Source organism: Lonchura striata, chromosome 3, assembly GCF_050655825.1.
Source record: "Lonchura striata isolate lonStrDom1 chromosome 3, ASM5065582v1, whole genome shotgun sequence".
NCBI lineage: Eukaryota > Metazoa > Chordata > Aves > Passeriformes > Estrildidae > Lonchura > Lonchura striata.
The window spans coordinates 9,779,659-9,805,382 of NC_140705.1; the positions used below are offsets into that span (position 1 = coordinate 9,779,659).

General features: G+C 44.2%; 1 protein-coding gene across 4 annotated transcripts in view; it reads left to right on the forward strand.

Annotated features, from left to right (window-relative positions):
* HS1BP3 (HCLS1 binding protein 3) overlaps positions 1 to 25,724 on the forward strand; it is a 140,604-nt gene that overhangs the window by 21,535 nt on the left and 93,345 nt on the right. For all 4 annotated transcript variants that reach the window (XM_085574489.1, XM_085574487.1, XM_085574488.1 and 1 more), the window contains exons 5-6: positions 21,178 to 21,329; positions 21,830 to 21,965. In XM_085574489.1, coding sequence (XP_085430615.1) covers positions 21,178 to 21,329; positions 21,830 to 21,965 — 288 coding nt within the window. The remainder of the gene's footprint in view (positions 1 to 21,177; positions 21,330 to 21,829; positions 21,966 to 25,724) is intronic.

Below are 25,724 nucleotides of genomic sequence, written 5' to 3' on the forward strand. Positions count from 1 at the left end.
GTACAGAATTCTTACTGAATCAAAATAACTTCATTTATTTAAGAAGTATGGTCTTCACTGGGACAGAAGTGCAGCTCTGCAGCAGCAGTTAAGCAGTCAGATGTTTTTCACTCTAAAGCAGTGGCTGGATATCTATAAAAGAAGTCTCCATATCTATTTATTATTATTTCTGTGAGTCTCACATGTAGAGTGTTGGGGCAGAAACATGGAAGTGGAAACAAGAATTCTGAGGTGTATTTTTCATTGTCTCAGTTCTCCTGTAACTCATCCTGCTTCCATGGAAGTTATTTTCAGCTCACATCAACGGAGGTCAGATTGTACATCAGCACTGTATCCCAGCTCTGTGGCATCTAGTAAGAGGTGTCTAGGTGAGAGGCCAAAGGCAGGAGCTTAGTGATCAGTGGATAGGCAGTTCTCAGGGGACATTTTAGGGTGCCTTCTATGCCTGTTAAAATTTTTGGTACTTGCATGCTTTGAAGAGGGAGCTGAAGCCCCACAGCTTTAGTGCTTCACATGTGCTTGAAGTTACTTTGGCATGGGAATGAATAAACGAGAGGTGAAGCAGATAGATAAATGTGTTTAGTAGTAAATTGTCCCCTAGTGCCTAGTGAATTCAGGTTAAAAAGGAAAAAAAAAAAAATCCATTCTCCTTTTCTCGCTGAAAAACCTTTGGAAAGCTGTAGAGGCAGCACTGAAACAAGCCAGCCCATTTTGTGAAGTAGTGGTGTCCAGAGTGTTTTGAGCAGCAGAGCTCCAACCTAAATTGAATCATGTGTTTGGCATAATCTTACAGGTTTTTTGCTTTCTGGATGAGGATGAAACTGCTCCAGTAGCACGGGCCTCCATATGCTGTCAGCATGCTTCATTTGGTAACAACTTCTCCTCCTGGGCCAGAAGGCTGTGAATTGGATTTGGCCCAGCGCTGCTGCTGTGCTGCTGAACCACCCAATATCCAGTTAAATATTGGTCCTTAGGAGTAAAATGCTAAGCTAGGGCCTTTTTTTTCTGGTTTTCTATTGCTGGTGTTCATCCAGGCAGAAGCTCATAATGGCCTGGTTCCTTTTGCCTGGAAGAGACATGCCAGTGGTGCTGATTCTCTGCCTCACTCTCAGGGCTGTGTCTGAGTTGCTCTTTGATATCAGGTGGGCAAACTCACTTGCCAGTTCAGCTCTTCATCTTTTGTGGGTATTAATGATGATCTACAAACTTTGTGTTTGTCTGTTGTATGGTTCTTATGCATCAAAGCTTTCTGTCTGTGTTAGCAGGGTGATTCTGGGATTCTTAACAACAGAAAGACTTGGGGTTTTGCTGTCCAAACCAGGAACATGTCAAAACCAGTACATATTTCTGATTAACTTTTCATCTTTTAACATGCTTCCTCCTTTATATTTTTTTACCCCAGAAGCCTGGTTCTTCCTAGAATAGAAGATGCTCAATATTAACTTACATTTGTGGGATGTGGTGTTGAAATTGACTAAAATATGTTTTCTTCTCTTCATCCTCTGCCTTTCTTGATAGTTTGGAGTATTGGTATTCCAGTGTACTGCCACCAATTACTCTGCAAGTTTTCCTGGACATTTGTAGAAATCTTTTCAGCTTTGGACAGAATATTCAGGTCCTGTAGGAAAAATCACTCATAATACAGAGTAAGACAATCCTTTGATATCAGCTGTGCATAAGGGAATGAATAATAGTGTACTCACTTTTGTAGCAGTGGCACACTTTTAGCTCTATTTCATTTTTCTTAGCATTTTAAGTATACAGTGACTTGTCACTGTAAGGCTCTCACAGAATTTTTTTTTAAAGGTGCATCTCTTGGGTTTGGGGTTTTTTTTAATTTTTTTTTTCTCTTAAGCTACAATCATAATACTCCATTGTTAAAATGTTTTAATTCCCATATAAGTAGGAAATCAGATACATAATTGACTGTCCATTGTAGGGACAATATTAGGTATATTGACTTAGCTTTGTCACCACTCTTTGTCACTTTTTTAAATCCATAGAGCTCACCATTTTCAGATACATATTTTTAAATCCTTAGTAGGCTACCAGGGTGCTTTGGTGTCAGAGTTTTAAAAGGTGCAGCATCTTCTAACAATGTTTTAAGGGATTTTCCTTATACATTGCAAAATAGTATCATGTGGGTAGTCTCAGGGAGTCTCATGCCTTTAGGAAGGAAAGAAGCAAGAGCAGTGAATCTGAAAGAGTCTAATCCTCTGAAGGGCAAGGCATGGAAAAGAAGCACAAGTTGGATGAGCTATTCACCTGAACGTGATGGTACTGTTGAAAATGCTGCAATGGAAAAAGGTGTGATTTGCCAGTGGTTTGAGGGGAGGTTGGCATGGGGTGAGGGCAGCTGTGTGCAGCAGGGATCCAGAGCAGCAGCAGGGATCCAGGGCAGCAGCAGGGATCCAGGGCAGCAGCAGGGATCCAGAGCAGCAGCAGGGATCCAGAGCAGCAGCAGGGATCCAGGGCAGCAGCAGGGATCCAGGGCAGCAGCAGTGCTCAGCCGTGCCAGGGCCCCTTGGCCAGGGCTGACCCAGCAGTGTCTGGCCGTGCCTGTACCGTGATATTCTCCTGTCCTCTCAGTGGGTTGGCTGTGTCAGAGTCCCCACTGGAAGTGCCCTGTGCTGCCTGCTGGGCTGAGATTGGGATGGTTTGGGAGAAGGCAGGTTGTCCCATGCCAGAGTGGTACCAGGGGCTGTTCTAAAGCTTGAATTGTTGGCAGAGCTCCTGTGCTCAGGCCCAGGCTGTGAAGGAATTACTCAAAAAAACAGTATGGCCCCATGTTCCTCTACCCATAGAGCTTTCTGCCTGCTGCCATCTTTGCTCCACTCTGCCCTCAAGCTACCCTAGGGCTTGGCTTTCTGTAGACAAGTCAGGCATCCAGTTTGGGTGCTTAATCCGAGCAAGATCAAGTTCACATTTCCAGGTGTTCTTCTTAAAGCAAGTTAAAAACACATCACAGTAACTGTATTGGGTTTTGTCCTCTTCATCTGTGGGTGAGATACAGACTTTTACTGTTTATATTTTGAAGCCAAGAGCTTTAGCATCCATCTCTCCCACTTTGTAGTCACAACAACTGAATTTAATACTTGTATTCAGTTCATTCCAAAAAACCTCAGACAACAGCTGATTAAAATTACTGTGAACCAGCTCTTCTGAACAAAGCAGCAGCAATTCTGCAAAAGGAGAGTGGCTGCCTCGTGGGTTAAAACATGCAGCAGTCCTTTCAGTGCGTGCATTTCTTCAGCTGTAGTTACCTTCTGAGGTAATATTTGTTCACCACTTTGGGAGAACCCACCTTTTCCTGAGCTTTTTTTCCTGTCTTCATCAGCTCTCTGCAGCCCTTGTAGGAGCCTCTCCTCCACACAGGGTTCCTCCCTTCCGTCCTTTTTCCCTTGCCTCCCTAAATCTTTCAGTGGCAGCATGTATTTCCCCAGGCATAGGTTTTTCTTGGCAAACTGCACAGAGGTGAGTATTCCCTAGGCAGGAGTTCTTCTATCTCATCATGGGTCCTGGAGAGTTTCTGTCTTGACTCTGTGCCTTTACTATTGTTTCAGAGGATTTCCTTATGACTTCTCCTGATCCAAATTTGTGCCTCTCCTGAAGAATACAGACACGTGGGTAGGTGGAAGCTTTGCATCTGTTGTGTTTAAACACAGATACAGCTAAGTCCTGACAATAGTTAGGAAGGGATGGGGCTGGTGAGGGCTGATATTGTGGATGCCTTCTGCCAGGGGTTTTTTAAATCTTTGTAGCTGGTTGTTGCTGGGGTCAAGCTCAAGCACCTCCAGTGCTAGAGGTTTGCTGTTGCTGAGTTTAGTTGGGCACTCACTGCTTTTCCTGGCTGCAGATGAAGTAGGTGATGGCTTGGAGCAACAGATTGGCAGGGAATGAACAGCCAGGAGCCAGCCCTGGCCTTGCCAGAGCTTGCAGAGCCAGGCAGGCTGCAGGAGGAGGTAGGTTGGCACACAAGACAGCAGTTGTTTCTGGGTTGCATCCTACACCTTCGTGTTTCCCAGTCCCTTTGTGGCAGTCAGGCTAGAGCTTGACTCCTGAGTTGTTGATCCCAGTGCTCCCTTTCCTTTGCTTTTTCCTGTTGTGGCAGAAGAGCTGAGAATGGCCTCAGCCTTTTGTCTTTGGGGAAGAAATGAGTGGCAGCATTTGATCTTGCTTCCTCTGCCAAGAAGCCTTGGGCAGCTGAGGGTGGCTGATGAAGAGGCAGAAATCAGCTTAAGGGGAATCCTGCATCTTTCCTGCATCCTGCATTAAGGGGAATTTAGCATCTTTCCAAGTGGTTTTATTGATGGAGTGCCCAGGGCTGTATTAGGTGAGGGTGGCATACTTGCTTGTGGATTTTCCCCTCCACGGAACAAAATTGGAGTGGTGGTGTAGCACAGCTGCTGTCTGCTGGACAGATGGTCTGGAGCAAACTTGTCAAAATGTGTGTTCAGCTGTTGTGCCTTCTGGTCCTTGGCTGGCAGGGTTGTATTCCTGCCACTCCTCAGGCATCCTGCTCCTCAGCCACTCACAAAATTCACAGCTGCCTTTTGGTCCAGCCAGGTACATGTTTGCCTTCCCCTCTGAATTCAGTAGGATTTATACACAGCATAAAAACAGCTTGTCTGTTTGTCCCAATCAGCTAAAAGAGAATAAAAGTGTCAAAACATCAAACAGTGAAGATACAAGTTATTTTTTCTTTAACAAAATTAAGATAGTCAAAACAATGAATGGGAAAATAGAGCTTTGTTTTTCTAGCAGTGTGTGTATCTGTGCTCACAGCTGTGAGGCCTTCAGAGATTTAAACAGGCAAATCTCTATTTTCTGTCAGTTGTCGAGTCACAAGTTTAGGTTGCAAGGCATGTTTGACCATTGCTTTGCCAAGTGACACAAGTATTTGTCACAATTCCAATTCAGCTGCTGTCAGATTGGCAACTCACAACATCCCAGTAAACAACCCCCTTGGTCTTGACAGATGAAATTTTTCTGAAAACCAAAGATAATAATCTGGTATAGTGTTCTTCTCTATCAAAGAGAGAAGAAGAGAAAGGAGCAAAAATTCTGTATTCTCTACCCAGTTAGAGGATAAGCCTGCCTCCCTTTTCATAAATTGTCTGGTCTCAACCTTTTTTAGGGGTAACCTTATAGCCTCTCCTTGAGATTGTTTTAACTGAGTGTCTAGGGAGTAAAGCAGGTTGGCAAGGATGCTCTCCCTGCAGGAATTCAGTCCCTCCAGTTTGTCTCCTGAGCAGTTTTGTTTTTATAGGTGCTTTGTGAGTGGTGTTTCCTATGCAGATGGCTTTCCTTTCTTTTCTGCCACCAATCCCATCTCCAGAGAGCACCATCCAATGTGATTCCTTACTTACTGAAAATCTTGCTGTGCCCCTACAAATGAGAGGTTGAGGGTGATTGAAAGAAAACAATGGAAAATTGTTACACCACGACTAAAAACAAAACAACAGAAAATGAAACCATGTTTAACTGCTGGATCTCACAGAATCATCCATATTCATTCTGTTGTTTTGTCTTCTGAGTGGCAGAAACCTGTTCTCTTGAGATCACTCTACCAAGGCTTGTGTGGCTCGAAGTGGTAGAACTGAGACCCTTTCCTAGCTGTACTTTTCAGCCAGGGAAATTGAGTTGGATGTGTGAAGGACTTGGCCCTCTTCTCTCATGGCTTTTCTTTGGCAGGGCAAACTGAATGGAATTATGCTCACGAAAACAGATTTTTGGGTACTCCTGGACTTGCAGTTGATATATATTCTATCCATAAGCTCTCCTTCAGGAGTATGTGGCACAGGTGGTTGCTGCTGTGTCTGCATCTGACAATCACAAAGAACTGTACCTTGGGATCAGAGGTAGGGAACTCACACTGTCAGAGAGGTTTGGAGTGGATACACAAGTCACAGCTCTAAATTTGGCTGCTCTGTGTTATCTTTTCTTTTGGAAATAGTCATTTCCCTGACCTAAGGAAAACTTGTGAGAGTCCTCCCTGTGCCAGCATTGTCCTTATCTGCATTCATATTTCCCTGTCTAGTGTTGGATTTTTGGTCCCATGAGATAATGCAGTCATTATTTCCCCAGGTTTTTAAGCAATTGCTTGGCTTAAAGTTCAGTGGTGAGTTTCTGTCATGACTGGCTTGAGTGATTCCAGTACATCCACAGCTGGAACATGAGGATCCTCTGGGAAAGAGTTTAAGTAATTAGTTTAATGTGCTTCATTTTCTTTCTGATTAGAACACTGAATATACTTTAATGGGTTTTATAAATAGTTAATTTGTGTTTATGCCATCATCCTAAGCCCAAAGGGCTGAAAATAGCTCTCTAGTCTGTGTAGTGTTACAGCTGTGTGTACCATCCAGTGGTGTTTCCAAGCAGAACACAAATGAAACTTCACCTGGGGTAAAATGCAGCAAGGACTTAATTGCTTCATGCAACACTGCATTGCAGCACCATTAATGAAGAACACTTAATTCAGCTGGAAATGCAGAGAGAATTGCACCCATGTAAATACAAATACCCAGCTTGGAATTTGACCAGATTGCCAAAGTATATTGTCTCCTTTTAATAAAGATTTCACAGGATTTTTAACAGACCTGGTTCATTGTTTACAATGTACTAAAGGAATAAAACTTAACACACACTTTTTGTATACAGAAGAACTGTAGAGCCGAGTTATATCAGGGAGCTGGAATGAAATCCCATTGCCTCCCCTTCTGTTTGGCAGGATGTGCAGGCAATTGTAGCAGAGCTAGGCAGCACTGAAGGTGTGCAGGAGCTGCTGTGAGCTGCTCTGCAGGCATATCCAGCAAGTCCTTACTTAACTGAGAAAGAGAGGAGCAGGAGGCAGGAGATCCTTTAGAAAGGCTACAGCATAAATTTATGACTATGCAGAATCAAAAGTGGTGGGTTTTTTTGTTTTTGGTTTTTTTTTTTTTTACTTCTCCTTTGGAAGAGGATTGAACATGATGTAATTGGGCAGATTTAAACATGTTTTGTTTCATGGACTTTACAATAATAGGATGACTCAAGTCCTTAATTAGAATAAAAAAGCATTACCTCATCGATGAGCCTGCTTCTTTCACCAAGGCAGGGGAAATCTTTAATCACAGATGCAGGGAACTGCTCATAGATGAGACAGACTGCTAATGAGGGATGGATTCAGAGCTGCCCTATTGCTTTACTGTGCACTGAAGAAGCTGTCTGTGGGGTGACTGTGTGCTCAGTTTAAGTCGAGATGGGAGACTTGTTTTCCCTTTCATCTGATGCTGTCAGGTTCATAATTCAGCAGACTTAATAAAACCATTGTTCATTTTCCCCATGGACCTGCTACAGACATTTCTTTCTTCATTTCAAATGATCAAAGAATCAGCTTTTGGAAAATCATTTTTGAAAGCAATCTGTAAAACTTTGCCAAAAATGCATGATTTAGCTATATAACTATAGGTTGGTACTAATTAACACACCTGGGGATCACATCTTTTACTGCTGCCCCTTGCAGCATTTGGCCAGGTCTGGAATCATCTGAAGTGTCAATTAAAAAGGAATGGCCCTAAGGACAGATGCATTTGGGACTCAGCAGCTCTTCATTCTGCACTTGAATTTCTTGGGTCATATCACAGTACTTAAAAGTTATATTTCTCCATTATCCCTTTAGTAAAAGGAATAAAACTGATTTTATAGATCTGCCTGGGGAGAAGTTTCCCTTTGCACAGAAACATGGCATTCAGGTAGTTGTTAATGACCATTGTCATTGAAGCAAAAGAAATGCTTTCCATTCTGTACATTTTGGGTAAGAGTCAAACCCTTTCTTTCCATATTGCCTGATATTCCCAGTCATGTCCAAATCATAGAGGGAGTAAGATTCATTATGAAAGTGAAATACACAGCTGTTCTAGATGGTTTGATTGTGGCCAAACTAGTAAATAAAAGCAGACAGGAACTGTAGTGTTTCTTTTGCCAAGTAGAATAAAGTAGCTTCTGTCCAACAGTTAAATCCTTCTGCTCCCCAGAGCAAATTGTCCATTTCCAAAACAGGAAGGGCCCTAAGCTTGTACTGATCTCTAAACTTTGTCCAGGCATCATTTGTGAAAGCAAGAATTAGCTTGGGCCAAATTCATGCTGGGGACCATGGTGAAAACTCACAAGGCAGTTACTGTGCACCATTATCCCAGCCCATGCCCTCACCACATTTATTTGCTGGTGTTGGCCTTTTGTTGCTCTCAGGGCAGCCTGAGGAATGTGCATTTTTAGGAGTCAGGATTGGAGCTGTTGGGGCCCTGTAACAAGGTGCAGGCATTACTGAGTGTATCCCTGGCACCTGAGGATGCTCTGTGGCCATAAACCCCCAGGGGCATTTTGCAGCAAGGATGGGTCTGGCTGCTGGCTCCTCTCAGCTGGGGCGCTCTGTTGGGTGGTGGCACAGCTCAGGAACTGGCCTGGAGCTGGATAGGTGCAGCCTGCCTCTTCTGGGCTGTAGCAGAGTTCAGCCCTGTGGGTGTGAGCTGTGGTGTATTGCATGGCTTGGAAAAGGTTGATTTTGATTTTCACTAGTATAGGTTATTTTCTGAGGTCTACTCTCTGAACCACAGTTTTCTGTAATAACTACTCTTTAGTTGTCATGATAGACAAATGGATTGGAGTGGTTTGAATGGGAGACTTCTAAGCTTCTCTCTTCCTTGCTTTATTTATTTTTATCTGTAATAGCATCTGAAGCATACTTGATGGCATCATTAAGCACAAAACGTGGTGTCATGCCCTCAAAACCATTTTACAGAATCACAGAATCACAAGGTTGGAAGAGACCTTCAAGATTACCAAGTCCAACCCAGCCGTTACACCTCAACTAAACCATGGCACCAAGTGCTACATCCAGTCTTTTTTTAAACACATCCAGGGATGGTGGCTCCACCACCTCCCTGGGCAGACCATTCCAGTACTTTATCACTCTTTCAGTAAAAAACTTCTTCCTATTATCCATCCTATATTTCCCTTTGCACAGCTTAAGACTGTGTCCTCTTGTTCTGTCAGTTGTTGCCTGGTGAAAGAGGCCAGCCTCCACCTGACCACAGCCACCCTTCAGGGAGTTGTAGAGAGTGATAAGATCACCCCTGAGTCTCCTTTTCTCCAGGCTGAACACCCCCAGCTCCCTCAGCCGTTCCTCACAGGGTTTGTGTTCCTGGCCCCTCTCCAGCCTCGTTGCCTCCTGTGGACGCGCTCGAGCATCTCAAGGTCCTTCCCAAACTGAGGGGCCAGAGCTGGACTCAGCACTCGAGGTGTGGCCTCACCAGTGCCGAGTACAGGGGAAGGATGACCTCCCTGCTCCTGCTGGACACAGCATTCCTGACACAGGCCAGGATGGCCCTGGCCTTCTTGGCCACCAGGGCTCACTGCTGGCTCGTGTTCAGCTGCTGTCAGCCAGTGCCCCCAGGTCCCTTTCTGCCTGGGCACTGTCCAGCCACACCATCCCCAGCCTATAATGCTGCAGGGGGTTATTGTGGCCAAAACACAACAAACAGCAAACTAAAAACCTCACTAGCAGGAGGAAGCCTGCAGCCCTGGCTGTGTGAGCTGCTGTGCCAAGCTCGTGTTGCTCCCTAGAGCCATCTTTCAATCACCCTGCTGCTTGCCAGAGGAAAGCCACGCCCTGTGCCTGTGTGGCTAACGAGAACTTAGTACATTATCTAGACCTGTTTGCAACAGACATCTCATTTTTCATCTGTGTGATGGGTTATCTGCCAACATAGGCTGTTGTTTTGTGTTAACAGTCTTGTCCTGGAAACTTATTCCTGAATCATCTATCTTTCTCCTCTTGGCTTTGAGTGACAGAGCCATGGCCCCAACTGTTCCTGTACTATGGAAAAAAGCAAATGTGTTCTCAAGAGACTCCTGAGGGTTAACCCTCACTTCATCCCTCAGGGGCTGTTACACCAAACCCTGACCTCACCAGAGTTGTTTTTATTTGTTCAGTGATGCTGCCAAGAGACAAGGGCAGTGCTACACAGTGCAGGATGCTGGAACAGGAAGGAGAAGCACATGGTCTAGAACTGTACACCAAAGTCTCAGGAGTATTAGTTTCAATTTTTCATTTCAAAGACATCCTGTTATGGCTGCAGATAGCTCACTTCTGGTTTTTGGGACCACGTTTCATTCCTGATCTGTAAAGGAACAATGATGGCATGGCCTGACATGCAGAGGTGCAGAGAGGGTGAATTCTGAAAGGCTGTGAGGTGTTTTGGGGCTATCCAAACATTGTGGTTTGTTGTCAGTAAGCATTGGTTTAGCCCTTGGGAGGTGGTGCTGGAGATGTTACCCAGCCCGTTGTATCTCTTACTCTCATGGAGGAACTCCCTTGGTCTCCAGTCCTTTTCCAGCTGTTGGCAGCACAGGAGCATTGCTCACAGGAGGGATGCTGCCATGGTGCCATTGTGTGCTGCTGGTGGATATTATGACAGATGGCAAGGTGTCCTTAGGCCCTACAGCCAAACAGAGAACACAGCAAAGGACAGCAGTCTCCTTTCTGCTGTCTGCTCACCACGTTTTCCTGGGAAGGGCTGGTACCCAGGAGCCCTCACAAGGACCCGTTCTAGAAGGTGACATGGGCATCAAGCTTCCCTACATATGCAGTCCTCTGGCAGCATCACCCCAGCCTTTGTGCCTTCAGACACCTCCACGTGCCTTTGTTCTGTGCCCAAAGCATGTCATTTGTACCAGTTCAGGCTCTGACTTTGCAGAGCTCTAGCACAACCTTCATGTCGTTTCAAGCACTTTGAACTTAATAACAGATGCAGAATAAACATTAATTCCAGAATGCCACAGAGAGCAAGATAAGACCAAGGCCTAGTGTTTTAAAGTATGGGTACAGCCCTGCACTAGCCCTCTTGTTCAGCAGGGTAGGTGTGTGTGCTGCCTCCTGTAGTCATGGCACCTCTGCTGTGGAATTCAGTATCAGAATCCTTCCAAAGCCACTCCATCACTGCCCTCCTCAGCTCTGCTTGGGAGAGAAATTATAATAACAGACTCATGGGTTGAGGTAAGGACAGGGTGAGATTATTCACCAGTGACTGTCACAGGCAAAACAGGCTCCACTTGGGAAAATGAACTGAATTTATTACCAGTCAAATCAGAGCAGGACAATGATAAATAAAATTGAATTATAAAATGCTTTTCCTCCACCTCTCACTTCTTCCTGAGCTCAATTTCACTCCTGATTTTCTCTGTCTCCCCACCAGCAGTGCAGGGGGATGGGGAATGGGGGCTGCGGTCACTTCATGTTGCCTCTGCTGTTCCTTCTCTTCAGGGGCCACAAGTCCTGCCAGCAAACCTGCTCCAGCATGGTCTCCTCTGTCTATGTGCCACAGGTCCTGACAGCAAATCTGCTCCAGTGGGGTCTCCACAAGGTCACAGCCTCCTTCAGGCATCCCCTTATCTGGGCTGGGATCCTCCACAGGCTGCAGATGGATCTCTACTCCCCCATGGGCTGCAGCGGCACAGCTGCCTTGCCAGGGACTGCAGGGGAATCTGCTCTGGCATCTGGAGCTTCTTCTCTGCCTTCTTCACTGCCCTGTGCATCTGCAGGACTGTTTCTCTCACATTCACATTCTCTCCTGGCTGCAGTTGCAGAATAGTTTTTCCCCCTTGTCTGTGCTATCACAGAGGCACTACCACCGTGGCTGATGGGCTTGGCCTTGGTCACTGAGGGGTCCCTCTTGGAGCTGGCTGGCATTGACTCTGTCAGACATGGGGAAGCTTCCAGCAGTTTCTCACAGAAGCTACTCCTGTAGGCCCTGCCTGCCACCAAAACCTTGCCATGCAAACCCAGTACAGGTACCAATTTCCCCTCTGGGAAGAGCAAAGGAAGATGAAGAGAGACAGGAGTGAGGCCAGGAGCTGGGTGAGCAGCATGAAGGGGTTGACTACAGGAAGAAGTCAGCCCTGTTAATCAGCATTTTGACCATATCTGATTGCATTGTATATGCAGTATACAATATTGCATATTGTATATTACAACCACGCTGACCCTGTGGTGTTTGTTCTTTGTCCTTGCTGTGTGCATTGTGAAAGGTCTGCTGGAGCACTTCTGCTTATGGATCCAAATTCCCTGGGTCCATGTTTTCTGTCTGTAATGATCATTCATCCTCCAACACTACCATAGCCACTGTAACACGAGGGAGTAAAAGCTCAAAACATTGTGCAGTTATTTGTAATTGCTACTCCCCTGCTTTCATCAGCATCATCTCAGCACTTTTCTAGTCTTCCCACTTACTGACAGAGATCAGTGGTACAATTTGTGTTCCTTCTCTATATTCAACCAAAGATCCTCCTTTACCAAACCTCAGGTAATTTCTCATGTCTCCAAATTACTAGATGGTACAAGATTCTTCACAGCGTAGAGCTTTAATGTTCTTTGAATTAATTTAGGATTTGTGAGTCAGCAAACTGATCCAAAGGATCAAGTTAGCTCATAGGTGAGTGACCAGTAGCTAAACCTGGCTTGCACTGTGAGAGACTAGTAGCTAAGCCTGGAAAGAGCTCTCCTTAGCTGTTGGAGCTCTATGTTTTCTGCTTTTTGTCCCCACAGAAGCCTGAGATATCATCTGGGGCATGAGATCCTGAGATGTTTACCAGCATTTCTACCCACAGTCTGTGTTCCCTGATCCATGTTCCCTGCTGCACCCCTTGCAGCACAGGAATCACCAGGGTTTAATTCAGCCATCTCAAGGGGCTGGTGGGCAGGAGCAGATCACCAGGTGGCTGAGCAGGAGCGAGGAGTGGGGTCTGCAAGGAGTCGGTGTGTGGATCTGCAGGCTCTTGTTTGTGTGGAGTCACTATTCTCTGGGGGTGTGAGATGCTAGCTGGAGGCCTGAGATATCGATCTGCCAGCTCTGATGAGTGCTGTGGGAATAGCAAGTGTCCTCTGGCTGGGCTGAGCTCAGAGCTTTTTTGCCAGTAGGAGGGGAGTGAATTTTGTTAAGATTTTGGAATCTAGTTGTGGCTGCCAAATAACACCAGCACTGAGTTGGATTGCATGCATGAGCCAGAGCAGTTGTGAAGACTTCTCATGTCTTCTTTCAGCCACGTGTTGTGGCTTGCTGGCACTTAGCAGGTTCCAGTAACTCAGTGCCTGGCCCCACTGTACTCCCCAAGGGGTTTGTGGTGCTTCCCCACTGGACCTGCTGGCACACTGAGCTCGGTGCCCAGCCCCTGGAATTACTGACCTTGCAAAAGCCTCTCTGCTGAGAAATCAAGCTAGTTAGCAATAAAATCATAAATAAGAATCCAATTTAAAAAATGCAGAATTTTGTCAGCCGTTTTTCTGCAGGAAGCAGCCCCTGGGCAGCCACCTCAGTATCTTGTTTAGGAGGGAGAGATGTGGCTGTTCTGCAGTCTGACCTCCAGCAGTGTCTGCAGCATCACAGTGGAATTGCTTCATGCAATAGGTACATCCATGGCCTAGGGAATATTTCACCCAGAGCAATTTTATCTTACCTCTGTTAAAAAAAAATCATGACAGGAAACCTGTAGGCAGGAAAGCAGTGCTCTCTTTTTATGGCAGATGTTTTGATGTCATGATCAGCAGGAGAGGCAGCAGCCAGAGCACGGCACCGTGTCTGCAACAGTGGTGCCATTTAGCTCTGACAATGTCTCACTGTGTCCTTCTCTCTTGTAGTTCCTGTGGAGCCATCTCTGTGTGGTGAGAGGTCTGTTTTACCCATGGCACAGCCAAGAGGAAAAAGTAACCTCTGTGAACAGCAAGATGTGGGGAGGGAGGGCAGTGGGGAACCAGGCTCAGCCCTGTCATCCCTCCTCGAGTTGATGCAAATCCTGCTTGGCTACTGCTGGAATCTGCTCACTGCCCACTGCCTTGGTAACTGGCCCTCTCAAGCTTCTCATAAGCTCTTTACATGTCGTGGGGCAGGTATGTCAGACAAAATACTGGAACCTCATGTGCTAGAGGTTTTCTGTAGTCTGTGCAGGTACCAAGCAAGGAAAAGGAAAGGTACCCTTCAGACTGAGTTTTATATGGAGCATCAGGGATTAGAGGCCACACTTTTTTATGGAAACATCTTCTATCCTATTTGAAGCTTTTCTGTTCACAGACAGAGAAAAATTAGAGTTGTGTCTGCAGTCTGGGCTCTTGTACCCCTTCTGCTTTTGGATGTGGTGAGGAGGGAATTCAGGTGAGGCAGCAGCAAAGTGGAAATTATCTCCTCCTAAGGAGCACAGTGTGAGTCCAGGGGGCTGGACTGCATCCTCCTGTGAGGAGGTAAAGATTAAATAACCCAAAATTAAAACTTTATTAAGGAGAGGTAGTGGTCACAAACAGGCTGCCTGTCTTTGGAAGGAGGCACCAAACAGTTGCTGATTAGACCTTGCCAAGGCCTATAGTGAGACAACGTTTTAAAAATTTCAGTGTTAAGCTGAAAAGGGGTAGGTTTAGATGAGATATAAGTACAGTAAAGGTAGTGAGACACTGGCCCAGAGAAGCTGTGGATGTGGAAGTGTGCAAGGCCAGGGTGGGTGGGGCTCTGAGCAGCAGTGACAGGTGTCCATGTACACCACAGGGTGGTTGGAATAGGTGATGTTAATGTCCCTTCCAGCCCAGACATTTTGTGACTCTGCTGTTCCATGAGGTGTGAGTGCCCAACACATCTGAAAATGAAATATCAACTATTTACATGTTCAGTGCTTTTTCAGAAAATAACAAGAAGCTACAGCAGTTGTTCGTGTCAGGAGGGAAGCAGGTTTCAGCATTTCAGTGTTGGAGAAACTAATCACTCCTCCAAAATGGTCACTATTTGCATTTGTCACTTTTAGCTGCTACTTGTAAGAATTCTCAGCATGACATTGCATACTTTTAGTACCTTTAATTCCCTTTTTGTGAGGCCTTCTTTTTAAGTGTTTGCTCCCAAATCTGTTGGGAGTGTGGCAGAAAACATGCTTACTAGCAAGTGTTTTTCACACGCTGTTGCACCTTGGGTGACTTGGATTGTGATGTTTCTCAGGATGTTTGTGAAGAACGTCACATAAGGGGAGGATGTTGGGAGGTTCATTTCATTACAGTGGCCAAATCTAAATTCTTGTGGCACATTTTATTGCTGAGTTATACTGCATATAGACATTACAGGCAACAGAGAACTTAAGAATTTGTTCATTTTGGAGCTACACACATGCAGCAATCATTAATTAATGTAAGAGAATGGATTTTTTTTAGAGTGTAATTTTTGTAGAGTTAAAAGAAAGTTTCCTGAGAAATAACTCCTGAAATGCAACTATTCCTGAGAATAACTCCTTTAGCTTGAATTTTACTTTAAAGGAAATAAACCAAAGGATAATATTTTGCATAATTTTTTAAGCCCAAACTGTTCTCCTTCATTTTATTTCCTGATAAAGCTTTGTTTCTTCAGAAATATTTTACAGTTATTTAAAATTTGACATGAATTTTGCCTTTTGTTGAAAACTGACTAGTAAATGTTTATTTTTAGGGGCTAGCAGTTACAGCTAGTTACCATTTGTGATCAGCTTCAGCCTCTTCCCTTTCTCTTGTTTTGCCTACTGTTACCTCTCCTTAGTTTTATCCTTTTTTTCTCCTTACCTTTTCTCATCTGCATTTTCTCATTTTTTCAGTGAAGTTTCCTGTTCCTACCTTGGGTCAGTTACTGCCTGGGGTGTTTTTCAAAAGCGTAACTTGACTAATTATAATAATCTTTAGGGTTAAAGCAGAAAAAGAAGAGTCCAGGACAGAAGTCTGGAGAGTAAGAGGTACATGATGTGAAAGAGGGAGTTCAAGATGACAAGGAAGCCTTATTGTCAGTCTGGAGGGTAAGGCACCTCTGCAGATTCTGGAAATGGAGCAAGAATATGTCTGATACTGGCCAGAACCATGCTATTTTCCTTTCATGAACCTACAGCCTTGATTAATAATGGTATCTTACCCAAGGTGTGACATAGCAATCCTGAAAGTTCCCACCATTTTCTTCTAAAGCAGGAGCAGGACAATGGAAGTTTCTCCTCTCCAGGTCCTGCAGACAGTGATCTCAGTGCTCTTCTATAATTTTATTGATCATCAAGGCAATGCTCACTGGCCTATGCTTGTGTTCTACTTTTTTAATTTTTCTGATTTCTAAAATTGCTTTATATTTAGCCCTCTGTAACCTCTCTGAAATTCTAAAATGTGTTGAGTAGTTACATCCAGGGTGCAGAAAATGCCAATTTTTTCTATAACACCTTAGTTCATGTTATCTGGTATTGCATATCGGAAAATGTTCATCGTTAACATGAGTACTAGGATGAGAAAAATTTCACTGTTGTCAGAATCCTTGAAAGTACCATTTTGCTGCTTTGCAGACAAAACCCAAAATACTAGTGAGCATTTTTGGCTTTTTCACATAATTATTGAAAACTGTATTATGTTTCTCTTGTTCTGGACCACTGTGGTTTAATTTAGTCATGAATATGGTTTGAAACTTATCTTTTGTTGTCCTTAACTTTTTTCATCAGGTCTTACACTCTGGTTTAGTCTAGAGAATTATAAAACAATTTCTTTTATGTTAATTTTCCCTCTTTGCAATCTACTCTGTAACCCTAGTTCCCTTGTCAGGCTTTTGAGTGCTAGAGTGTTTTATTAGTTATTTAGTTAAAAACATTTTAGAAAATGTTTCCGTATTATGATTATTGCTAATGAGCTATCACTAAACAAAAGCTGTCCATTTGTGGTCTTCTCATCTGCTTTCAAATTACATTGGAAAAGGATATAATCAGAAAACTTGGGGACAGATTATAAACACAAATTGCATTTTTTTAGGAAGAACAGGTACTCTTGAGTTCTGATCCCTTCAGGAAAATCTCTCCACAAAAGCAGGTCCCTGGATAGGAGCTGAACTCTTGAAAATCTGTTCCTTCAGGCTTCCTTTCCATCTGTTGCTCTTCTGGAACAGTAATCCAAGGCTGACCAATCTCAGAGCAGCAGCAAACTTTGCAACTGAATACTCTTGTTCCAAGTGATTTCTAATTGCAGATTTATTCCATTGCATTCCTTTGGGGCATGCCAAAGCCATTTAAAATACTGTAAAATAGTATGATGTCCACAGGAAAAAAACTGCTGGGCGAGGTACAGTGTCCCTGCAGCCAGCACTTGTCATGGCAGCTTTGTGCTTAGGAGTGAGGCTGTGAGCTGATGGGCTTCGAGTTTCTATTGGGCATCCCTGGGCCAGAGTGATTGAGAATGACCCCTTTTGTCCTCTCAGTTATTATCAGGCAGCTCTGGAAAATGAGCACTGTTGAGTGAAAAGAAAGCAGCAGATGACATTTTGTTTTCTGCACAAACTAGTGTATAGGATCTTTGTTTCTCAGATGTGGTTTTCAAGGAGATGTGCAAATACTGCTACTATTCTAGCTGTAGCTCTTTTGTTCCAGCCTGAACATAAATCTGTGGGAGCTGGGATGTCCATTTATATTAGTGAGCTCTCGCCTTGTAAAATTCCATGGATACCTAATATATATGTATATTCTGCGTAAGTCTTTTTTTTAAATATTACTGTAGCACTCCTTTTCTCAAGCATAATTTTACTTCTGTAAAAAAGAGATGGTCATATTTTCAGAATAATAACACCTGAAAGCTTTTGCCTGTGTGCTGAGATTACACATGCTCTTGGTAACAACACTCCGTGTTTTAACCCAGCAGTGAGCTTGGAGCAGGGGCTCATTTCTGTAGAGAGCACAGTAGACACACTTGATTTAAACCAGTGTCACCCAGCATTGGATCTGTAGTTCCAGTGTTTCACAAACAGTTGTCACACACAGGTCTGGAAGTCTTCTGACTTTGGAGTGTCGTGGTCATCCTCATTGCTGTTTTCCACAGCTGCCCAGAAATCTCTTGTGCATTGCTGCTGTGCCAGTGGAACCTGGAGGCTGCCAGATGAGTGACCTAGATTGTGGCAGTGAACAGTAACAGGAGAACTGTGCTCACAAAGTCAGTGAGGTTTGAAAGTGTCTGCATGCAGGGTTTTGTTGGCATTTTCCTGGGTGATTTGAGGATCATGTGGGAGCCAGGAGACTCAACTAGACTTTCAAGTGTTCCGGCAGCCTGAATAGGTGGGTTTATATTCTCTAATTTTTAATCATCCAGTTTTGGCCAGTTAGAAGGCCAGTCTTTATGTACAATCACTTAGGAGGCTCCTTTTGAGTCAGAGCAGGAGACAGGAGTGTTATTTGAGTTACTCTTACAGTGTCCTACTGTGTGGACATCAGTAGGCTCAGCTGGGTAAATACTTGCTGCTGAACAAAGGATATGTCATCTTTAGGGCTGGTTTCATTTTTGTTAAGGTTTAAAAAGTCACTAGAGTGATGTCCCAAAAGTTCACTTACTTCATAAATGAAGAAATAGAAATAACACAGGTCATCTTCTGCCAGCTGGATGCTGGTAGTTTCAAAATGTCAGATGCCAAGGTTGTGAGTGTGATGAATGAAGAAGGTGCTAATGAAGTGCAAGGTTTGAGTACAGTAATACTTTGGAAGACTTAATGTTCCTTCATTTCTGTCTTCTCCAAAGACTCTACATTCCTACACGTTTACTGCACCCTGGTACATCATGATCATTGAATTAGCTGTCCTTGCAGCTTCTCCTCTGCATCCCTGCCAGCTTGGGGCTTCACAATCAGCTTGGCTCCAGCAGAGTCCCTGGGCCCTGCTTATGGGGAGGTAGCACCAATATACAGAGAGGGGATGGGTGGGCAGGCAGATGCACACTCGGGGCTGCTGCAGAACCTCAGACAGTCTCTGAAACTTCCCACATCCCCCTTCTCATCTGCTAACCTCTGCTCAGCAGTGCAGTCTGGACTGGCACAGCTAAATACAGAACCGTGGGAACCCTGTTTCCCACTTAGGGACTGACCTCAACACTGTCCCTGTATGGATATGCTGGAATTACTTGGCAGTCCAACAGTGGCTTCCTTAGAAGGGCAGTGAGGGGAAGCAACTTGAAGGCAGAAAAACAATTTCCTGCTGTTCCTATTGGTACCAGTCAAGCCCAGCAGGTCTGGCTCTGTGCCCTGTAGCTGCCAGTGGAGTCCTCTGGCCAAACAGAAAGTGAACCTGTGTCAGTGGGCTGGTTTGGAGGCCAGACTACACAAAAAGTCATTACCAGGACCTTTTGGTTACATTCTTTCTGTTTTACATGCTGTTCTGTATGATGCTCTTTATGATTCTCTTCCCTTTCTTTGGTGTTTCCCACTATTCTGGTATTGTTTACTGCAAATACTTGAGCAAACTAATAGTAAATTCCTTGCTAACTTCACTGGGGTGGAGACCTGTTGCTTGGCAGTGTACTGGCTCATGTGTATAATTACCTGTACCATGATGGGCTCTTATGCATCAGGGGAGCTGTTGTAACTCTAAATGGACAAGAGGTCTTGTCAAAGACTTTTGGCATTCTGTAGGTTTGCAAATCCTCACCTATATTGTCATTCACCTCTCAAATAATACTTTGTGAGGTGTGAATTATGCAAATAAAGGTTGAGTCTTCCATAGTAGATCAGATTTTATTTGTGTTTGCTAAATCTTTTTTAATAGTTTTTTCAGCTCTGAATGACTCAGTCCTACTGTTCTTCCAGTTTTGTTGTTGTTTGGCTTACCTTTACCTTTAATACTTAGGGTCATTTGAGTGATAGATCCCTTACTACAGTTAATAAAGCAATGAATTTGAGTTTGTGTAGATATCCTGGGTGAAAGCTGCCTGTACATATTATAACTTCAGTTTTTGACAGATTTTGGAAGAAGGGTCTTCTACAAATGATTGTCTGAAGCAGTTCCTTGGAGCTGCACTTTCAAAAGTAGCTCAAATTCAGAAGTTACTTGAGGCATATCCCTAATGAATATGAATAAAAAAAAAAAAAAGCATTAATGTTTCTTCTGCTTTAAAATTGAGGGTTTTTTCATGAATAGTAGTTGCTGACACCTGCAAATCCCTTTAGAGTATCTAATAGGATATATTTCCAAATAAAGCAATACTTAGGTTCTGCATTTGCCACAAAGTGGTGGTAGCAAGGTAATACCATCCATGAGTTCCAGTTTGTTGATAATAAACTTGTGAAAATAACTGGAAGTAACTGGACTCTGCTTTTGTGTGTAGCTGTAATTGGAAGAGGATTTTACAAGACTCTTTAATGTAGTTGGAATGTGTGTGTAATCTTTTGACCTTGTTCTTAGTTTTTGATGACTCTGGCATGTTAAGTGCTGATAATTGGGTTTGCTCTAGGCTGAAACCTGACCTGCTCTCTGCAGAGAAGATCAGATCTTCTATTGGAAGAGGCACTCAAAGGGGCTACCTTAGAAATTGCAGGGCCAGGGCTGCTGAGAGTGAAGATCTCTGAAATACACCAATTACTTTGGAAGAGCATGTTGTCCTAGGGACTGCTTCTTTTTCAGCCTAGTTTGAATTGGTCTTTTCACCCAAAGGTTATTGTTCTCTAAATTTTCTTTTCTGTGCCATCTGGTTTGCCTCATAACTCAAGCTGACTTATTGTGAGAGCTGCCTTGTATTTTCATTTGCTGGAATGTGAGTCCTGGGTATGAGAGCAAGAGGCAGCTGCTTTTCACTCTGCTCTTGGAAGGGGAGTCAACTCTCTTTGTTTAAGCCATGTGCAAATGAGGGGAGTGTCTAATACCTTTATGAAAGGAGTATGCAGCAATCATAAACAGCAGCAGGAGCTGGTAAGGAAATGGAGCCAAAGGGATTTTTTAAAACCTGTCCACAGGGATCAGTGCAATGGACCAAGTTGCACTTTGTATTTCAAGCCGTCCTTTTCTGTCTGTCTCAGTGTTGATGGAACTGATCTTTCTTAATTTAGGCATTCTGTGTGGGAGCAGTAAAACTGCTTAAATGTTTCTGAGTAGTTTGCACAGTACAGCATTGTTAGCTCTGCTTTTCCCTTTCCTCTTGGACTCCTTGACATATATGAAGAATACACAACATGGGTCCAGCTAGAGAATGCCAGACCACCTGTCCCTCCAGGTCAGTATCCCATTCCTGCCAACAATTAACAGATGCCTGTGTACCTTTGTCTAAACCTTTCCTAGCCTCCCACCATCTATTTTCAACTTATGAGATTTTCTAGCCATAAATCTTGCTTGTTAAATGAAGAGTTGCAGCTAACTGTCCTTTCTCTTATGTTTTAGAACTAAAAAAGCAAAGAAGACACTTGGTCCTCCAGCCAAGGAAGAGAGGCCCAAATTAACCATTTTTGAAGAGGAGGTGGATCCAAATGAAGAATTGTTTGGCCCAGAAAAAGATTTCTCATCAATTGGTCCCAGAAGAAAGATAAAAGAGAGTAAGTCTGTTCTATATTTGTATATACACAGATTGTTTTATCTAAAGCATGTGTATAACTGAGCCTTTAAATTACAGTGATGCATAGTATACAGGCTAAATAATGTCTTGGAAATGTTAAGGCAAATCTTCAGCTGAGCAGAATCATCTAGAATCATTCAGAAAGAACAAATGAAACCTGTAGCTCTCATAGCTGTTCTCTGTAAACATTTTGAGCTGGGATATTAAGGTCTGTGGGAGCTGGCTGTCCCACAGTCATTCATGCCACACTAACAGGAGTAATGTGACCTACTTTTGAGTGCAAGGAAAAAGCAGATTTACCAAGTCCTTAGAGTGCAGAGTATCACTGCACTTTGTGGGCTGGAAATCTCTGGAAAAAAGTAATTGTCTACATGATCTGTTTTTTCAACCCACCTAGCCAGGTTTACTAGTTACTGTTAGTGCAGGCCTTGTGTTACATAGCATGATTTAAATACACCAGCTTCTGATTCCTCTTTCTAGATCTGAAGTTATTTGAAGATCCAGACCTTGGTGGGGTGGTGAGACTGGGTGACTCACTCCTGCTGCCAGCTGCCTGTGAGCACAGCAAGTATGTGCTGAGCAGGGATCCTGAGGAGGACACTGAGGAACTGCTGAGGTACTCATCTCAAATCTGTCATGTGGGATGAAGGTGGTCTGAGATGTTATTTAGATCTTGAAAGAGGTGAGTTTGGGGACAAAACTTAAATACTCAGAAAGCAAACTGTGAATCAATACTTGTATTGACAAGTAAAATGTAATGTGTGTCATGGAGCTTGGACTTGAAATGCATTAAAAAGGAAGTTAGGAAGACCCTTTGAGAAAGGTGGGGTGCAAGGAATTGTTCTGTGCCTCCAAAGGAAGAGCCTTGAAGGCCCAAGGTGTGCTGTCTTGTTTTCTAACATAACACTTCCGCTTCCTTCAAATGATGCACAGGGAACCTGACCTCCACTGTGAAAAGTGGGGAACAAAGCCCAGAGATAAAGAGCAGTTCAGCTTCAGGGCCCTGAAATCAGGGCTCTTGCCACAGGAGGAATGATTTGCATGCTGATGGCTCACAGATTTCCGTGCATACTTCCAGGAGGGATCCTGTGCATACCTCCACAGCCATAAAGGACTCTTTATCACCCTGTGTTTAATTTTTAATCTGGAGTTCAGAGTTGCAGGAGGGTATAATATATTGCTTCTCCCTTGGTAGTGTAGCACTGGAACACATCAGCACATAATGCATTTATCCCTGACATCTCTCTCCCAGGGCTGGTTCGCCTGCACTGGTAATCCTCCAGAGATCAAGCAGGGAGGCAATGCTTGGAGAGACACAGGGAATCTGTGCTGCAGTAATGAGTCAAATTCATTCCTTCTGGGTCTCAAGCTGGCATCTGAATGATGAGGCCAGCCTGCTTCCAGTGCTAATTTGTGTCAACCAGCTCCTGTTAGCATGTATGATTTCCACAGCAGGTACTAAACCCAGGAGAGAGACTCTGTGTGTGGTTTCAAACCTCTCCTGAAGCAGGTAATTCTGCAGCTGTTGCTTCAACGCATGGAAAAGTGATGGCTATTTCAGCAGTAATACCTGACTTATTTTAAACAAAGGTTAAATTGGGCTGGTGCCATCTTGCATTAGACCAGAACAGCCCACCTGATGTTTACAGAAGCTGATGGGGCAGGACATGACCTGATTTCATGCTGTGGTATACTGAGAGCAAACACACGTGTGCTTGTAATATTTTCTTGTCTGCTAGTAATCTCAGCATACAGCACTTTATCCAGAGTGTTCATATGACTACAGGAGAAGGGCCTGTTCCCATGCAGTCCTTGCATTTTTATCCACTAGAGAGAACTTCTCCATCTGTTATTTTAATGTCTTTTGGGTTATCTATGTTCAGAGAAAGTCTCTGAAGCCTGCTCTGAAATCAATAGACCATGCTTTCAGATCAGTTTGGGATCATCAACAGCAGCACACCCTTCCCACCAAACTGGTGTTGAATGTTCTTGCAGGGCAGCACCAGTCTCTTTTCCAGGCAGTGACCCTCTGTGGTGAGATGTTCAACACAAGCTGCACTCTGCAATCTCCCTGCAATGAAGCATGAGCTTATTTTGAGGCCTAAGTCTTGTCTTTGCCCCATATGTGTTGACACTCTCCTTTACCAAAAGGGACTGAAGAAATCTCTGCACAGCCCTCAGATCAGAGTAGGAGCTGTGATAAACCATTCTTTTAGCAGGCTAGAGCTGGATATGCTACTAGGAATGGAAACTTCTTGGTCTCTTGGACATAGTTGGTTCTATCATACCAAAAGTTTACCTGGACACATTTTGTTAAGATCTAGGACTGTCCTGAGCTATGATGCACCAGCAGGTCTGTGGTAGGTCCAGAAACCTGGACATGTTCACTGCACTCCAGTGGAGTAGCTGAATAATGCAGATGTGGGAGCTCTTCACTGGTGCAGTGAACATTCACATGTACCTCAGGTCTGCTCACATGTGTGTGGTAGATCTGAGAAGTGTCTGACTCACTCTGAATCATGGGCAGAGCTAGAAGAGAGCTGCAGAGCTGCCTGAGGCAGAAGAGGGCAGAACCTTCTTCCAGAGGGGGATGGGAAGACAATAATGCCCAGAGCAGAACACAGGAGCAGCCAAATCCTTTGTGATCTTTATGGTACCTGAGTGGTTGTAGCAGCAGTAGCACCACAGCAGTGCCAGCACAGCAGTGAATCCTCAGCAGTGGCTGTAACTCATGAGGCAGAGGCTGTTAGGGAGACAAATGGGTCTGCAAAATGTGCGTGGGCTGGGCTTGTCACAACACGAGGGAGAAGAGAATCTGATAAACGTTCCCATTGCAAACTGAAGACTGTGCTCTCTGTGGATACTTGCTCATATGAAATGAGAATTACTGTTTTAAACAGAATCACCAACTTGACATTAACAAGTGCTGAGCTTTGAGAAGAACCAATTGCATTCTAAGTGCAGTAGGAGATTTCATGGGCTTTATCCCATAGGACTTTACAAAGCAGATCCCTGAAGAGGCCAGAGTTTGCTCTCCTGAAATCCAGGGTTTGCTGAGCACCCACTTCACTCCATGAGAGATTGAAACTCCACCATTTCATGGTAACTGCAGCTTTACATTCCTCACCAGCCCCACCTCATTGGTAAGAATGAGGTCCAGCCTAGCACCTCTCCTTGTTGGCTCCTTTGCTACTTGGAGAAGTAAATCCTCCTCAAGGCATTCAAGGGACCTCCTGGATGGTTTAAGCCCTGCTGGCTGTCATTCCAACAGATAATGAGGTGGTTGAAGTCCTCCATGAGGACCAAGGTTTGTGAGCATGAAGCTGCTCCTGTCTGTAGAGTACCTTACCCACTCACTCTTCCTGGTCAGGTGGCCTGCAGCAGACCCCCACTATAATGTCACCTGTCCCTTCCTTCCCTTTAACCCTGACCCCTGAAGTATTGGATGCTCCTCATCTGAGGCTCATGGCTGAGCTCTGTGCACTCCAGCTGGTCATTTGCACAGAGGGTGACTGGCCCTCCTCATATCCCCTGCCTGTCCTTCCTGAAGAGCCTGTATGCTTCCATTCCAACACTGCAGTCCCAGGACCCATCCCACCATGTCTCCATGATGCCAGTGAGGTCAGAGGCCTGCAGGCATGCACTCTTGTGCCTCATTAATCTCAATCATGCCTGCCTGGTGTGATGGATCAGGTTTTTGTGGAAAACCAATGGTGGAATTGATCCTGTCAATGTTGCAGCAGCTCTGTGTGCCCACAGAATTACATAAATTATCACACTTTCTAGCCTGAAATAATTATCACAGCTGTCTGAGCAGCCTTTTAGGAGAGATTTAATTAGCTTCACCTTTGATAATGAATAGGTAACTGAGATGGAAGGAAGCAGCTGTGAGCACATTTGTCTTTTTCCAATGCTGAAAAAAAGTGTCAGCAGCAGAATCCCAGTTCTACTGTCCTGTCATGGCAGATCTGATGTGTTCCTTCTTAGGATTACACTGATAACCCTTTCAGGAGCATTATACTTTTAAGGCTGAGGCTGTTTGTGAAACTGCACCCCAGACCATTCAGTCCATTGAGCTTCTTGAGCAGGTTCATCATTTCTGTGTTCTTCTTTCAGCAGGCATTAGCAGATGCTGAATTCAGAGAGTAACACACCTTTAACCTGTCCAGGAGTCATGTGGAGCAGCACCAATGCTCACTCAATACTCTCACTGTCCTGAGAGTATGAGAACACCACTATAGCTGGAAAAAAAAACTTTGAGAAACTCCAGAGGGTTTATATGTAGATCTTTGAGGAGAGGATTATTTGGGCAATGTACAGGTGGAAGACAAGGTTGCAGTAACTTGAGTTAGAATTTTCCTGAACACCCCAGGGC